Genomic DNA, 16181 nt, shown 5'->3' with positions numbered 1-16181 from the left:
TTTGGAGGTCTTTAGTTATTGACTCTGTAGACAGTTGACGACTTCTGTGCACTGTGCGCTTCAGCATTTCACGGATGGACTTATTGCACAGGCTGCAACCTATCACGGTACCACGCTTGAATTCACTGAGCTCTTGAGAGCAACCTGTTCTTTCACAAATGTTTGTAGAAGCAATCTGCATGCCTAGGTGCTTGATTTTATACACCTTTGGCCATGGAGGTGATTGGAACACCTGAATCCAATGATTTGGAGGAGTATTGTCCCAATACTTTTGGCAATATAGTGTATTTTTCAGTCTGTGATAATTGTACAACATTAAAAAGGTATACAAAGTATATACAAAAGTATATAGTTATTTCATCTTTCTAGTGCTCATTTGCCACTCTTCCTTCAGTTGCAATACTCATTGGTTTCAGAGCAAGGTTGTTACACCCTCTGCCTTGGGACATTAGCTGCTAGGCCAGGGGTGGACTGACCATTCAGGCATTGCCCGAAGGCCCAGGGTCAACAGGGGGCCTGGTGAGAGGTTCACTGGGCACAATTCATTAAGCGGTATCTAACAAGTATGCGGTACAATACCGCATAGCATTTAAAAAAAAAATGTTTGAATTCACCAAAAAATGCTACTAATTTGATGTCCCCGGGTGGCCCTGCCCCTTACATATTTAAGAACTGTCAAGCCAGCAGAGCAGTCAGACGGCCGGGAGCCAAGGCTGGATAGTGGTACCATGTACCCCATACTCATTCACATGGGGGGGGTGAGATCTGGGGGCCCCCTTGCTGACAGCTAATGGCTCATAGGTTGCTATGAACTCCGCGGCCACCCACTCCTTAAGAACCCATGATAGTACTGACAGATACCAATAAATACCGCATGCCTGGACCACTACTTAATTACCGCATGCATTTAATTATTTATTTTCTTTTGTGAATTCACTTTAAGGTCTTTTTATGCATATTTACTGAGTGTTTTTCCTTCCTTCCTTCCTCCATCCATTCCCTCAATCCCTTTTCTTCCTTCCCTTCCTTCCTCCATCCCCTCCCTTCATTCTTTCCTCCCTCTCCTCCCTTCATTTCCTTCCTCCCTCCCTTCCTTCTTTCTTTCCTTCCTTCCTTCCTTCCTTCCTTCCTTCCTCCATCCATTTCCTTCCTTCCTTCCTTCCTTCCCTCCTCCATCCATTTCCTTCCTTCCTTTCCTCCCCTCCCTCCCCTGCTTTCTTTCCTTCCTTTCCATCCTTCCTTCCCTTCCTCCATCCATTCCCTCCCTCCCTTCCTTCCTTCTTTTCTTCTGATATAAGGGGGTATAGGTTTTGTTTATTCATCCAAATCCATTGACAGCCCAATATACACTAGTGCTCCCTGTTCACTCCCTACTGACACTGTCCACTGCCCCCACAAAATTATGGTGAAGAAAATAATACAAAAATAAATTGTAAAAAATAATTAATAAAATAAATAATAAAAATAAAACAAATCTGACATCCACGCCTTTGCTCTACTGACACCATCCACTGGCCACCCAAAAGCATTTTCAAAAAATGATAAAAATAATAAAACATTAAATTGTAAACAAAATTATAAAATTGTAATAATAATAATAATAATAAAGATCTACTGATACCATCCACTGCCCTATTGACACCATCCTGTACATTCTACCCACTGCAATACACTTTACACTCCTCTCCCTGTACATACTACCCACCGCCATACACTCCGCACTCCTCTCCCTGTACATACTACCCACCGCCATACACTCCACACTCCTCTCCCTGTACATACTACCAACTGCCATACACTGCACTCCTCTCCCTGCACATACTACCCACCGCCATACATTCTGCACTCCTTTCCCTGCACATACAACCCGCCGTCATACACTCCGCACTTCTCTCCCTGCACATATTACCCACTGCCATAGACTCCGCACTCCTCTCCCTGCACATACTACCCACCGCTGAGCTGCATTATGTAGGTGGGGTGTTGTGTGGGTGTGGCTTGAGTGTAGGCGGATACACAGGGGGTCCCATTATCTCTTATTGCCCGGGGGCCCATGAGTTGTCAGTCCGCCCCTGGCCTGAGCACTGCATCTTAGGAGTAGCTCACATATTTTCGCATTAGGGCTGCTGAGTCAAATTGATTATACATTGAATTGACTGTTTAGGTAGCTCCTTGCATTATATAGTTTTAAATATTTTAGAAATGATTGAAATACATTTGTATGTCAGCACATGGCCTTCTGGGAATGGTTTCCATTTTTTTTTGTCTTGTAGCATAAAGTCTTTAGTGATTTTAAAAACTCCTGATTTGAAAACAATATGTCCTACTTTTTTACTAAATAAGAGTTCTTCTACAATCTCCAGGCAAACCTCTTCCCACTCCCATAAACCGTGTTACTATTCTTCAGTTTGTGAGTGAACAGGAAGCCTCTGTACAGAGCACTTCTTGTTCATTCACTCTGAAGTGCAGCTGAGTCTGCTGAGAAAGGATTGGGAATTTGTGCCTTCAATTTCTCTGTCTCAAAAGTGAGATATCAGAAGTCTGTTTAGTTGCCTGATATTTCAACAAAGCCAGGGCTCATTCACAAGGGTGCTCTGGCTGGTTGAATGAGTGGTTTACCTGCCTGTTACCATATGGGGATGCAGCGGCTATACGAACAGCCAGGTTCTAATTTGGTTCTAATTTGAAAGGTGTACAGCTGCAGGTGAGTGGCCCTGAATGCACACTTTCTGCATTTGGGGCCACGCACCTATACCCACAGACCTGTCCAATTTGCACACCAGTCCAGGCAGCTCCAATGAGCCCCCAAGGCTGCATTCACACATAGAGCTTTATTTATTAACGCAATGCAGTTTCTTTTTTAGATTTAGCAGACATTTTGTAAGTTATGTTGTGTTTGTGTCCGTTAATAATGATTCAAGTGCATTTTTAGTGAAAAAATATAATTATGAATTTTTTTGGGGGAGGAGGCTGTCTGGTAGGCTATACAGGGCCCTAAAGCAAAAATGTGGGTGCAGCTCAGGCTATACAGGGTTGTGAATGTCTCTGACCAAACAATCAGAAAAAGACTTCATGAGGGTTCTCTTGTGGGCCCTTTGCTCACTGCCCGGCACCACAGAGCTCGATTGGCATTTGCCATTGAACACCAGAATTGGCAGGTCTGCCACTGGTGCCCTGTGCTTTTCACAGATGAGAGCAGGTTCACTATGAGCACATGTGACAGACATGAAAGGGTCTGGAGAAGTCATGGAGAATGTTATTCTGCCTGTAACATCGTTCAGCATGACCATTTTGGTGGTGGGCCAATGATGGTATGGGGAAGCAACTGACAACTCATGAGGCCCCCCGGGCAATAGGGGATCATGGGGCCCCTGTGTCATTGCCCAAACTCAAAAAAGCCTATGATAAAGGTACCAGGGGCATCTCATGGGGCCCCCTACTGACCCCGGGCCCTCGGGCAGTGCCCGAGTTTCCAAATGGTCAGTTGGGCCCTGGGAAGCATATCCATGGAGGGATGCACAGACCTCTACAGGCTAGACAATGGCACCCTGACTGCCATCCATTGTCAGACCCTACACTGGTGCAGGGGATCCTGGGTTCCTCCTGGAACCCAGTTCCCCCTTCGACAATGCCCAGCCTCATGTGGAGAGAGCAGGCAGTTCCTGGAGGATGAAGGAATTGATACCATTGAATAGCCCCCATGCTTGACTGACCTAAATCCAATAGAACATCTCTGGGATATGTTTCGTTGCATCCAACACTGCCAGGCTGCACCTCAGACTGTCCAGGAGCTCAGTGATGCCCTGTTCCAGATCTGGGAGGAAATGCCCCAGGACACCATCTGTCATCTCATTAGGAGCATGTCTCTATGTTGCCAGGCATGTATAAAAGCATGTGGGGGCCATACAAACTACTGAGTACCATTTTGAACTGCTGCAATGAATATTCAGCAAAATGGACTAGCCTGCTGCATAATTTTTTCACGTTGATTTTCAGGGTGTCTTTGAATTCAGTCCTCTGCAGGTTGATAATTTTCATTTCCATCAAACAATGGGGCATTCTTACGTTCCTAACACATTACCCAGTCCCTATCAGTAGTGATATCCAACATGATATTTTTCCCCATTGATATCTGATGTGTTTTCAAAGTGTGCCTTTAATTTTTTGGAGCAGTGTATGTTTAAGTCCCACTATCCCTCAAGTAGCCCACATGTGAGGATTGGGAAACATTGCCAGGTGGGGCAGTGTAAGATTAGCCTACAGGTGAATATGAGGGGACATCTAGAAGGTTGGTGATACTGCACCCTCGCTTGTTGTCACACTACGGTAGTGGTTCTCATCAGACAGTGCAAGTGCAGAAGGGGCCCGCAGTCCTTGAAAGACTAAATTATTAAGAGTAGCCCAAGAGCCAACAATGACTGCTTCCAGCGTACTCGCCGGATTGTTCCTTGGCTGCGAGAACCACAATCGCACTGTAACCAACACAGCTGTACAATAGTAAAAATGAAAGTCAGGCAGAGAGAGTCCCCCCCTGTGAAAGGGAGAGTCTCAGCATTGACTTAGCTAACTGGGGGTCTTGCCAGCCCAAATAAATGAGTCCACAATACCATCCAACTTGGTAAAAAAAGATTTGGGTATTCAAACAGGTGTGTTTCTAAAAAAATATAAAAACTTAGGCAGATACATAATTTTTGAATAGGTTAATTCTTCCTGCGGGTGATAGTGGAAGAGCACTCCAGGTGGTGCATCTCTGAGACAAGGACCGAAGCAAGGGGAGTGAACTGAGATCCACATAGGATGAAAGGATGAAAGAGAATTGCTAATACGGATCCCCAGGTATTTGAAGTCTGTGACCTACTGCAATGGGGTATCGGAACAGGTGGGGCAGCCTTTTGCCAGCATCATGACACTCTGCTTGATACCTGCACTAGTAATTGCAAGGATTCATTCAGTGGACAGCGGAGCTCCTGAATCAGACGTCTTCTCCCAGCTCCATCTTGGACACGTCCAAAGCCCCCCCCCCCCCCGGGTGAGATTCTCTTCAAATAGACATAGGTCAATACAGATATCCTGTTGCCAGTCCAGTCATCTCAACCACAATCTTCTCATAATATTATATGTGCATTTCATGTATTTGCTGAATGTTATTTACTTATCAAAGCCTCCCTTGTGTGGTCACCAAAAATAACTGAGACTTCTGCTCACTTAGATGTGATATCAACAGCCCCGGCAGATTTAGAGCTGTCATTCAAGCTGCTCTCTATAATAATTATCTTTGTTTTTTCCCCAGCAGTGACTTAAGGGCTAGTTCACACTAGATCCCATTCAGTGCGCAGTGTATTCCATGTACTCCAATTGCCCTAGTTCACACTATTGCAGTCAGTTTTTGGTGCAGAAAAAAAGTAGAACATGCTGCATTTTTTTCTGCACAGAACCATGCTGGAACATGGCAAACTGCAAAAAAACTGCACCAGAACTGCTTATACAGAATGTATCTGGAGTGCATTTTTGTAGTGTGAACTGGCCCTAAAAGATTTTGGGAGAGATGACAGGAGGAGTGGAGTGGTGGAGCTTGGCCAGCAGAAACAGCAATCAGACATTCCCAGAGGAGGAGAGGGCTATGGATGGAGAAGGCTGTGTTAATGAATTGACTTTCCTGGATAGGTCACATTTTTTAGCAAGTTTCATTGCAAATGAATACAAAAATAAAGTTAATGCAAAGGAAATCACTGGAAGTATACATTTAAAAAAGCTAACTGCTTTTAAATTATTTTTTTAGGTTGGACACAGGATCTGTTTAACTAGTGAATTCTAACTAACTGAAATCCTAGGAATCTGTATTCCTAATATAATGCACCTACAGAGCAGTTATTTGTTTAATACGTAGAAATAAATAATTAGGTATGCCAGTCAGTTAATGTGATATATTAGATTTACTGAAGGAGTAGAGGCTGTTTAAGTAGAATGTTCACTTAGCTTAGTGAATAAGGTGAAATTGTGTTCACTTTGAATATCCAATCATGTGTTAAAAATGTTTTTGCTTGTACTTGATTGTTTTTTAATGTTAACACAACATCACCTTCTTTAGTAAGTTAAGAGGACTTTTATTTGTAATTTGCACTTAATGACATTATGCAAATGGGTTAACAAACTTAACAGCACAATATCAATGTTTTTATCATAATGTGCTTATTCAGCAGAGCAAAAAAAAGAGGACAAAGTGCCAAGGTAGCCGATCACAAGTCACATGTCTCAGATCTGACTTCAAAAACAATTCTAACTGCTATGGACTGCTTCACTTTGCACATCACCCTTATTTTCTGACAGCTTTGTTGCAGGTTATAAACTGAATTACACACACATATTTCTGTCAAATATATTTGCAGTGTATCTGTGCATAGTATAGTCAGGGCTTTTTTTTCAGCTTGAACATGACGGAACACAGTTCTGCTACCTCCAGCAGACCTGTCCGTTCCCACTTGTTACTTAACACAGAATCTGGTAGAGGACTCACTTCCAACTGTCAGTATTTTTATTGGCAGCCAATAAAAAATGGGCACTTTTCTCCTACTAGTAAATGCCAGTGACAGGAAATAGTTGCCAGTTAAAAATATGGCGGTGACGCCCGGCTTGGAACTGGGCATGTGCAGTTCCAGTCCGGAGCTGTCTGAGTGCCAGCTACAGTGTGTTCAAGTGGCACCAGCGGGGGGGGGGTCTGGGGTAGGCAGTGCCTGAGCGTGTCTTTATTTTTTAATTTTGTATTTAATGTAAATTTTATTTTTTTATTTTTATTTATTACAGGTACTTATAGAGCACCCAGGGACGGACTGAAAACTCATGGGGACCCTGGGCAATTGGGGATCATGGAGCCCCTGTGTCCTTGCCCAAACTCAAACACACCCAAAAAAGCCTATAAAAGGTACCAGGGGCATTTTATGGGGCCCCCTACTGACCCTGGGCCCTCAGGCAGTGCCCGAGTGCTGGAATGGTCAGTCCGCCCCTGAGAGCACCGTCAATTTATGCATCGCTTTACGTATATATTGTACATTCACATCAGTCCCTAACCCTCAAGGGACGTACAATCTAAAGTCCCTAACTCACATTGATACATACTAGGGCCAATTTAGGCAGGATCCAATTAACCTTTGAGCATGTCTTTGGAGTGTGGGAGGAAACTGGAAACTGGAGTACCCGGAGGAAACCCACGTAGGCACAGGGAGAACATGCAAACTCCAGGCATGTGGTGCCGTGGTTGTGATGTCTTGTGTTGTCATGGTGTAAGGGAGCCAAAATGGACCTGCTGGAGCCTTGTGTGCAGGTCTGCGAGATGGGAGCAAGGCAAGCCGTGCAAGACTGTCAGTGCTGTTTGGACTGGAGTGGACTGAAGGGACCACATGGAATAAAGAAAGACTGTCACTTTGACTCAGGAGGGGACATGAAAACTGCTGTCAGTGTCACTGTGAGAGTCAGTTTCATGTGTGTGTGCCTGCCCATTCTAATTTCTTGCCCTCCTGAGTCCTGTCCCTGAGCTACTTACTATATAGAAAATAAAATAGGAAAAATGTTTTCCCCTAATATCTACCTTAAATCACATTACTAATTGAATATTGTACTTGTTTGAAGCCTAAATACTGAAATTTGCACTTAAATTGGAATTTTCGTTTTGGAAATGCCAATAAAAATTTGGATGTGGCAGTAAAATTTGGGTGGCTTGTCAATGAATTTCTGGTAGGTTGGCAATCTGGTAGGTTAGCAACTCTACTCACTTCCTCCACCAGCTTCTGTGTGCTAGAACCGGCACCCAGGGCACATGATGCTCATTGGTTTCAGGTGGATGCTCTTGGTCCCAGCGCGGCAAGCACCCACATTTCTTTTAAATATGGGGCTTGGGGCGGTGGCCCTGTGTGCCATGTGCTCCTGAGTCCTGTACTCTGTGTATTTCACATTCCTGAACCTTGCGCCTTGTGCGATGCATAGTTCTGAGTCTCGACCACACCCATTATTTAGAGATGCTGTAATTATCTCCTCTGAGCGAGCGAGCCGTGGCAGGGTTGTGGACATAGTTGGGGCTGGGAGTTGGCCAGGGAGGGTGAGTTCCTGCACCTAGTCTCTGAGAATAAAATGCCCTGAGTATAGTATAATAAGTTACCTACCTCTTTAATAAACCATTGACAAAATGCCACTGAAATCCATTCCCGGGCATGTATTCCACAATCCATCCAAATAATTTTCTTTTTCTTATCAGATGGAAATCCAATCTGCAAATTCATAAAAAAAATGTAATCAGAGAACATTCCTTTTAGGACAAATAGTCATTTCATCATACTGTATTATAAATAATTGGGTTAATTGGGCAAGAATTTTGTTTACAGAAAATATATGTTTTCCATTTTACAGTCAGACCTACAATGATTTATTTTAGCTACCATAACTAATTTTTTCTTATCCAGGTATATAAACTTGTGAAAAGGCTAGGATCAATGCGGCCTCTTTAATACCAAAGAAAACCTTATGTGCAAGATGATGTTTGTAAAACAATGTTACTTTTGAGGAAGTCCATTCCACATTTTCACAGCTCTTACTGTGAGGAAACCTTTAAGTATTTGGAGATTACATTTCTTTTCCTCCAGACATAAAGAGTGCCCGCTTGTCATCTGTGATGACCTCAAGGTGAATAACTACACCGAGTTCACTATATGAACCACTGATGTATTTATACATGTTGATCATATCCCCCCTTTATATCCTCTTCTCAAAAGAGAATAAATTCAGTTCCTCTAATCTTTCCTCATAGCTGAGCTCCTCCATCCCTCTTATCAGTTTGGTTGCCCTTCTCTGTACTTTCTCCAGTTCTCCAATGTTCTTTTTGTGAATTGGTGCCCAAAATTGAACTGCATATTCCAGATGAGGTGTTACTAATGATTTGTACAGGGGTAATATGATATCGCTCTCTGGAGGCTATAGCTCTTTTAATACAAGAGAGGATTTTGTTCGCTTTAGAAACCGCAGTTTGGCATTACATGCCTTTAATGTCGGTGAGTGCATTTAAGCTCTGTTGCTCACATATGGTGGAGAGAATTTCCATTAGTTGTTGAAAGACACTTTTTCTGCGGTGATATTTATTACATAATTTGGGCTTTTTTTGCATTGGACTTTATTTACACTTATTTTTATTTTCATTTTTGAATATTGTGGATGCTTTTTGTACATTATGAATGTTGTGTTTAGCACATGCTTTAGGCTTGTAATATTCTAACAACTTTACCTATGGCAAACCTTTGATTCTAAACCTCTGAAATCAGCCCCTAAGTGCCCCTTCATACCTGTTCACTCTAGTGTTTTATATTGAGAGTTAAAGGATAAATTCAGCTTTTAGCAAAAATAAAAAATACACCTTTTTCTGCAGGTAAAAATGTGCATTTACTATGTTTTGCTTTAGGTGCCTGTTAAGCACTGTATCAGAGATCATCAGATCACTGGTGCCATGCAGATCTCCTGCAGACTTGTCAGTGTAATCAGTCTGCTTGTACCTCATAAGAGTAGACTGTTTTGCACAGACAGGAAGAATCAATGAACTACCACAGCATCGTGGTAGTTCATTGAGAACTACAAACCGACAGCCGCAAAGGCTGTTGGGACTTTTAGCTTTCCCATTCACAGAACACTGTTTTTTTTAAATTGTGACAGGTAGCAGGAAGAGAAGATCCCCCGCCACATCCCCATCACATTGGTGGGGGATCAGGGTCTGGTACAATTGTAACATGTTACAAAAGATGAACATGTTACAAAGGTGCAACTAAGGTATGTTGTGTAGGTCCAAAAATGAATGGCAAAACCATACACTAGTGTGCATACTGAAACTCATTAGTGTGAGGCCAGCGTAAAGGTCAGGTTCTATGTGAATTAACTGTCATTAATTACAGGACAAGCTGAAGTGTAATTCCAGTCACATTCTTACTAAGGCTAAATCTACTCCTACTCCCACTCTAAGACTATTCTATCTACCCTGTAAAAGAAAAGATGCCTATACTTACCTATTCTGAAACCGCTATGGTCCAATCACACGATCTCATAGTGCTGGCTTCATTGTAGAGGAGAGGCAGACACCACGGCTGCAGAGTCTGGGTGATGACATCAACCATTTTCGGCTGTCCCTCCTCTACACTGAAGCTGGTGATTGAAGCTAGTCATGTGCCGGCTTCAGAGTAGGTAAGTGTACACATCTTTTCTTTTAGAGGGTATATAGAGAGTGGGAGTGGATTTATCCTCAGTTAGGATTTGACTGGAATTACATCTTAAGTCACTGAGTGTGAAATATGGTAAAAAAAATAAGTAAAATGTGAACTGCACAATCACATTGCTAACCAGAATCAAAATATAGAGTACCAGTAATCATGAAACAGCAAGAATTAGGTAGCTGCATTAAAGCAATTTTCTTAGCACTTAAAGCGGAGTTCCAGCTGAAAAAAAAAAAAAAAGTTAGCAGCTACAAAAACTGTAGCTGCTGACTTTTAAAATACAGTCACTTACCTGTCCCTCGATCCAGCGGTGTCCTCACCATGGCTGGTTTCACTGGCCATCTTCTCTCCCTGGTGCCGGCATCTTCAGTGTGGGCACCCGGCTGTGACAGCTTTCGGCTTCACAGTCAGGTGCACACTGTGCATGCGTGAGAATTGCTGCACTTTGTGAATGGCCCCGTAGTCTTCTGGGACCTGTCACGTGTCCCAGAAGACTACGGGGAGGATCGCAGTGGAAGTGGGAGCAGGTACCTGTCAAATTCAGGTACCTGCTTCCCACTGCTCTCCAAAGGTGCCAATCCTTAATGGGGAGCAGGGGACAAAGACTTAAAGCAGAACTTCCCTTTTGGGTGGAGCTCCGCTTTAAAGTGATTGTACAGGCAGATTGTGCTTTTCTTAAAAATAACAAACATGTCATACTTACCTGCTCTGTGCAGTGGTCTTGCAGAGAGCAGCCCCAATCCTCCTCTTCTTGGGTCCCCCACCAGTGCTACTGGCCCCTCCCTCCTGCCAAGTGCCCACACAGCAAGAAGCTTGCTATAGGGGAACCAGAGAAGGATCGCTCCTAAGCCACTGCTCTGTGTATCCATTCATGCAATGAGGCAGCTCCGCCCCACCCTTTGCTCTCTGGCTGTGATTGACAGTAGTGGGAGCCAAAGGCTCCTGCTGCTGTCTCAGCCAATGAAGAGGGAGAGACCCGAGACAGCCGGTAAGTATTAGTGGGGCAATTGCACAAATTTTTTACCTTCATGCATAGATGCATAGAATTTACAACCACTTTTAAGCTTCCATTCAGGCCTGGATGTGATTAATGGAGCTAGGACTAGTTCCAGGGCAAGCACATTACTGTATAAAACGTAGATATAGGTTGTACCCTGGAATTTGCTCAGTATTAGGGAGTCAGGCAATCGCAACCCCCAGCGCAGAATAAAAGCCTGCTGTGCTCAAAAATATTCATGTATAAAACTTACTTTAAAGTAGTAAATAGGCCTAATTTCATAGGTTGATCCCAAATAATTTAATGTAACTAGTTCTGGATGTGCTTGCTTGATTTGGTCAATCCACTCGTAAATCTGTAAAAGATAAACAATACTGTATAATTACGTACATAGCAAAGCGATGAACCGCTCCAGGTGAGTAAGTGATTAAAAACCCCTCTGACCATCAACAGGTGCTGGCCTGTTCCATGACCGTGGTAATATGTGAAGGCAAAAAGAGTTGACCACACTCCATAGATGTGACAGATAAAACTTCCATTTATTGATTCTTCATCAAGCACATCTCCCCCACGGTTTGAAGATTTATTTTTTTCAATTACCTACTGTAATGCCTTTGAAATGTGTTGACCTTGGACCCTTTTTTCTTGGGTAATTTTTACAATAAAGCATTGTTGCCCAAATGCCAGGAGCATGAGAGGTGACTGATGTCATTTCTATAAGCCAAAGGAACAGAGTCACAAGACATTCTGCTAAGAACAAGATAAAAACATGTTTATGGAAATTGAACTTGTTTATGACATCTAGAATGTCACATTAGAAGATAAAAACCTGTTTAAAAAATGTCTACTTGCTTGAGAAGTTAGAAATCTTTAAGTCTAGGGTAGATAAGAAGCTGATCTGGAGTGTGACATTTCAGATAAAGATATGGAAATCAATATGTTGGTTGAGCATGACTCTGTTGTCCTCGAGGAACTCTTCTGCTAGCTCCTCCAGTGGTGGGTGTGGCGCCCGCCCACTATTGGACAGCTGCTAGGAAAATAGTTTAAAAGCTGGGAGTTTAAGCAGGATCGATTAGGAAGCCCCCCTAGTTGCCAAGGGACGCTCTGGCGCTGGTGCTCTTACCAAGGCTATATGGGCTCATCAATCGGTCATGCTTACGGCTTCCCCGTGACTCCCCGGGCAGTATGGTTCTGATGGGATTTGTTCCTTCCAACATAGCTTTGGTAATGTATTAACTCTATGCTGTGATGCTGTTAAATGATGTGTTTATTTCATGCTGTAATGCTAACATTATTATTGATGTGTGTTATTATGCAGATTGTGATGACTACAAGATATATCCTCCTGTGTGTTGTGTGATAATAAAAGTGGAGGTTTTGACAGTGCAAGAATATTGCAGTTGTATTCTGTTATTTCTTGGAGTGCTGAATGAATGCTATGATGTGCCAGGGCAGGCATTCATTGGGTAGAGGGTCTTTCACATGTGTAGAATATGTAATGGTGTAAATGCTGATTAAAAAGTACCTGTGTGTGACTACCTGTTGATTGCGTGCATGTACAGGTGAAACTCGAAAAATTAGAATATCGTGCAAAAGTTCATTTATTTCAGTAATGCAACTTAAAAGGTGAAACTAATATATGAGATAGACTCATTAAATACAAAGCAAGATAGTTCAAGCCATGATTTGTCATAATTGTGATGATTATGGCTTACAGCTCATGAAAACCCCAAATCCACAATCTCAGAAAATTAGAATATTACATGCAATCAATAAAACAAGGATTGTACATAGAACAATATCAGACCTCTGAAAAGTATAAGCATGCATATGTATTCAGTACTTGGTTTGGGCCCCTTTTGCAGCAATTACTGCCTCAATGTGGCGTGGCATGGAAGCTATCCGCTTGTGGCACTGCTGAGGTATTATGGAAGACCAGGATGCTTCAATAGCAGCCTTCAGCTCTTCTGCATTGTTCGGTCTCATGTCTCTCATCTTTCTCTTGGCAATGCCCGATAGATTCTCTATGGGGTTCAGGTCAAGCGAGTTTGCTGGCTAATCAAGCACAGTAATCCCACGGCCAGGTTTTGGTGCTTTTGGCAGTGTGGGCAGGTGCTTTTGGCAGTGTGGGCAGGTGCCAAGTCCTGCTGGAAAATGAAGTCAGCATCCCCATAAAGCTTGTTTGCAGAAGGAAGCATGAAGTGCTCCAAAGTCTCCTGGTAGATGGTTGCATTGACCCTGGACTTAATGAAGCACAGTGGACCAACACCAGCAGATGACATGCCTCCCCAATCAACACAGAATGTGGAAACGTCACACTGGACTTCAAGCATCTTGCAGTGTGTGCCTCTCCATTCTTCCTCCATATTCTGGGTCCTTGGTTTCCAAATGAGATGCAAATGTTGCTCTCATCAGAAAAGAGGACTTTGGACCACTGAGCAACAGACCAGGTCTGTTTTTCTTTAGCCCAGGTAAGACGCTTCTGACGTTGTTTATCGTTAAGGAGCGGCTTGACAAGAGGAATACGACATTTGAAACCCATGTCCAGGATCTGTGTGTGGTGGCTCTTGATGCACTGACTCCAGCCTCAGTCCACTCCTTGTGAAAGTCCCCAACACTTTTGAATGGCCTTTTCCTGACAATCCTCCCCAGGCTTCGGTCATCCCTGCTGCTTCTGCACCTTTTTCTTCCACACTTTTCCCTTCCACATAACTTTCTATTAATATGCTTTGATACAGCACTTTGGGAACATCCAACGTCTTTTGCAATTACCTTTGGAGGCTTTCCCTCCTTATGGAAGGTGTCAATGATGGTTTTCTGCACAACTGTCAGGTCAGCAGTCTTTCCCATGATTGTGATTCCTACTGAACCAGACTGAGAGACCATTTAAAGGCTCAGGAACCCTTTGCAGGTGTTATGGCTTAATTAGCTGATTAGAGTGGGACACTTTGAGCCTAGAATATTGCACCTTTTCACAATATTCTAATTTTCAGAGATTGTAGATTTGGGGTTTTCATGAGCTGTAAGCCATAATAATCACAATTATGACAAATCACAACTTGAACTATCTTGCTTTGCATGTAATGTGTCTATCTCATATATTAGTTTCACCTTTTAAGTTGCATTACTGAAATAAATGAACTTTTGCACGATATTCTAATTTTTCGAGTTTCACCTGTATATGACTTGCTTTTAGTTATTGCACCCAGCATTGGCCGTTACACCTACCAATTAGGTAACTGAAAAAATCAGATCTCCAAAGCATGGGGGAGATGTGTTTCATTTGCTGTGCAGGACGGGAGTCTTTTGGATTTTTCATTTACAGACTCACATCCTTCAGGGTTTAAAACTTTGAATGGGATGTTACTCATTTTTCTGATTAATAAATATACGGACATATCCTTTTGACTCTCTCCTGCAAAAATTAGAAGCACTTTACGCTCTATTGTTCTTGCATATATGTGGTTTTGCATACACTTATAACATCACCACTGTAGGTGTCATTCAAGATCTCTCTTTTTTATATGTCTAATCAGTGGGGGTATATATACCCTTAATTGTGGTCAGCTATCATCTGGTTTATTTAACTTTTCCACTTATTGGGATAGATGAGTAATGACTAAGCACGTTTTTTGTGTGAAACGCACTTACTTTTCTCTGTCTTGTTGTTGAGTTGTGATTTTTACGATTTTTACATGAAGAAGCAATAAATGGACGTTTTATCTGTCATATCCACGAAGTGCAGTCAACTCTTTTTGCCTTTACATAATTACTTAGGTGTCTGTGAAGGTTCTCATTAATCCAGGTAATGGTTTATCTAGTGGGAGTTAGTCACATTCAATTGGACTTGTTCTATAAAGTTGAAGAAGTTTTGCAGCTTATCCAATCTACTTGTTACTGGACTTGCTATGAAATGTTTTTAACATTATTGAACAATTCCAGTTGAATGTGAATAACTACTAGTAGATATACTTATGTATCAATTATAGGTACCACATTTGAAGTGCAAACTTCTATTAGCTCAACTGGATGTTCTTACTATGTACAAGACAACTTACTTTAAGAAGTAAAAAAGTAAACAGTTTTATGGTGCTGTATACAGAAAGCAGTACATTTCGGTCCCCTGCCCTCAGGCATACCTAATTGTATACATCCATAATTAAAGAAAATATATTGTGTTTTTGTTTGAAGTGTCCTCAGTTATATTAAGCCTTTGACGCTGCCTGTACACATATATGGGGCATCATGAAAGTGGGTTTTTATCCGTAAGGCCACATATATGCATACCTGTCTATATGCCGGGAGTGCGTCACACAGCGTATCAACGATCAGGACCTGGGAATCCCTGATCGCTTTTGATTGGCTATCACAGTGATCATTCACTATGCAGCCTTCTCTGCAACCCTCTCCTGTGTTTTCTTTCTCTTCTGAATGGAGAGCCAGATATATTGTACCTTTCACTCTGTGCAGGGGAGTAAACAACCAAAAATATGTAAAAAAAGAAAAAAAAAAAAGAAACAAAAATAAAGAAACAAAAATAGCTTGATCAAGGTTTGATCTAGGTCAGTGTCAGGGTTAACGTTAGGGTCCAGGTTGGTGTCAAAGGTTGGGGTCAAAGGTCAGGGACAGTATATTTTGGGTAGGATTTTCTAAAAAAAAAAAAAGCATTCTTAAAATTAGCACTTTAGGTAAGATTAAAAAAAAGCAAATTGTGCACTATTGTTTCTAGGCCCTACTATCTGTACAAATAATAAACTACATACACATATGTGGTATCACTGTGATCGTCAGGAGAAGGAAAATGTATTTTAGGTTGATCTTTCGTGGTAAGTTATGGTAATAGCAAGAAATATACAGCTAAGTAAAAAAAAATTAAACATTAGCTCTGGACCTTAGCGACAACCAGGAATTCTCTCACTTTGGAGGGATTTCCTCTCTCTTCCTGT

At 42.2% G+C, this 16181-nt stretch overlaps 1 protein-coding gene across 1 annotated transcript in view; it reads right to left on the bottom strand.

The window, feature by feature from the left end:
• Positions 1-16181, bottom strand: part of LOC149473821 (carboxypeptidase O-like) — a 57986-nt gene that overhangs the window by 14397 nt on the left and 27408 nt on the right. The window contains exons 5-6 of the mRNA XM_089671528.1: positions 11489-11590; positions 8154-8258 (exon numbers count right to left, since the gene is read on the bottom strand). Of these exons, the coding sequence (XP_089527654.1) occupies positions 8154-8258; positions 11489-11590 (207 nt within the window). The remainder of the gene's footprint in view (positions 1-8153; positions 8259-11488; positions 11591-16181) is intronic.

This window comes from Staurois parvus, unplaced genomic scaffold (genome assembly GCF_062004578.1).
Source record: "Staurois parvus isolate SC_StPar_1 unplaced genomic scaffold, SC_StPar_1.0 ptg000011l, whole genome shotgun sequence".
Classification (NCBI taxonomy): domain Eukaryota; kingdom Metazoa; phylum Chordata; class Amphibia; order Anura; family Ranidae; genus Staurois; species Staurois parvus.
The sequence above is the reverse complement of the archived record's forward strand: the minus strand, read 5'-3'. Positions and strand labels throughout refer to the sequence as shown.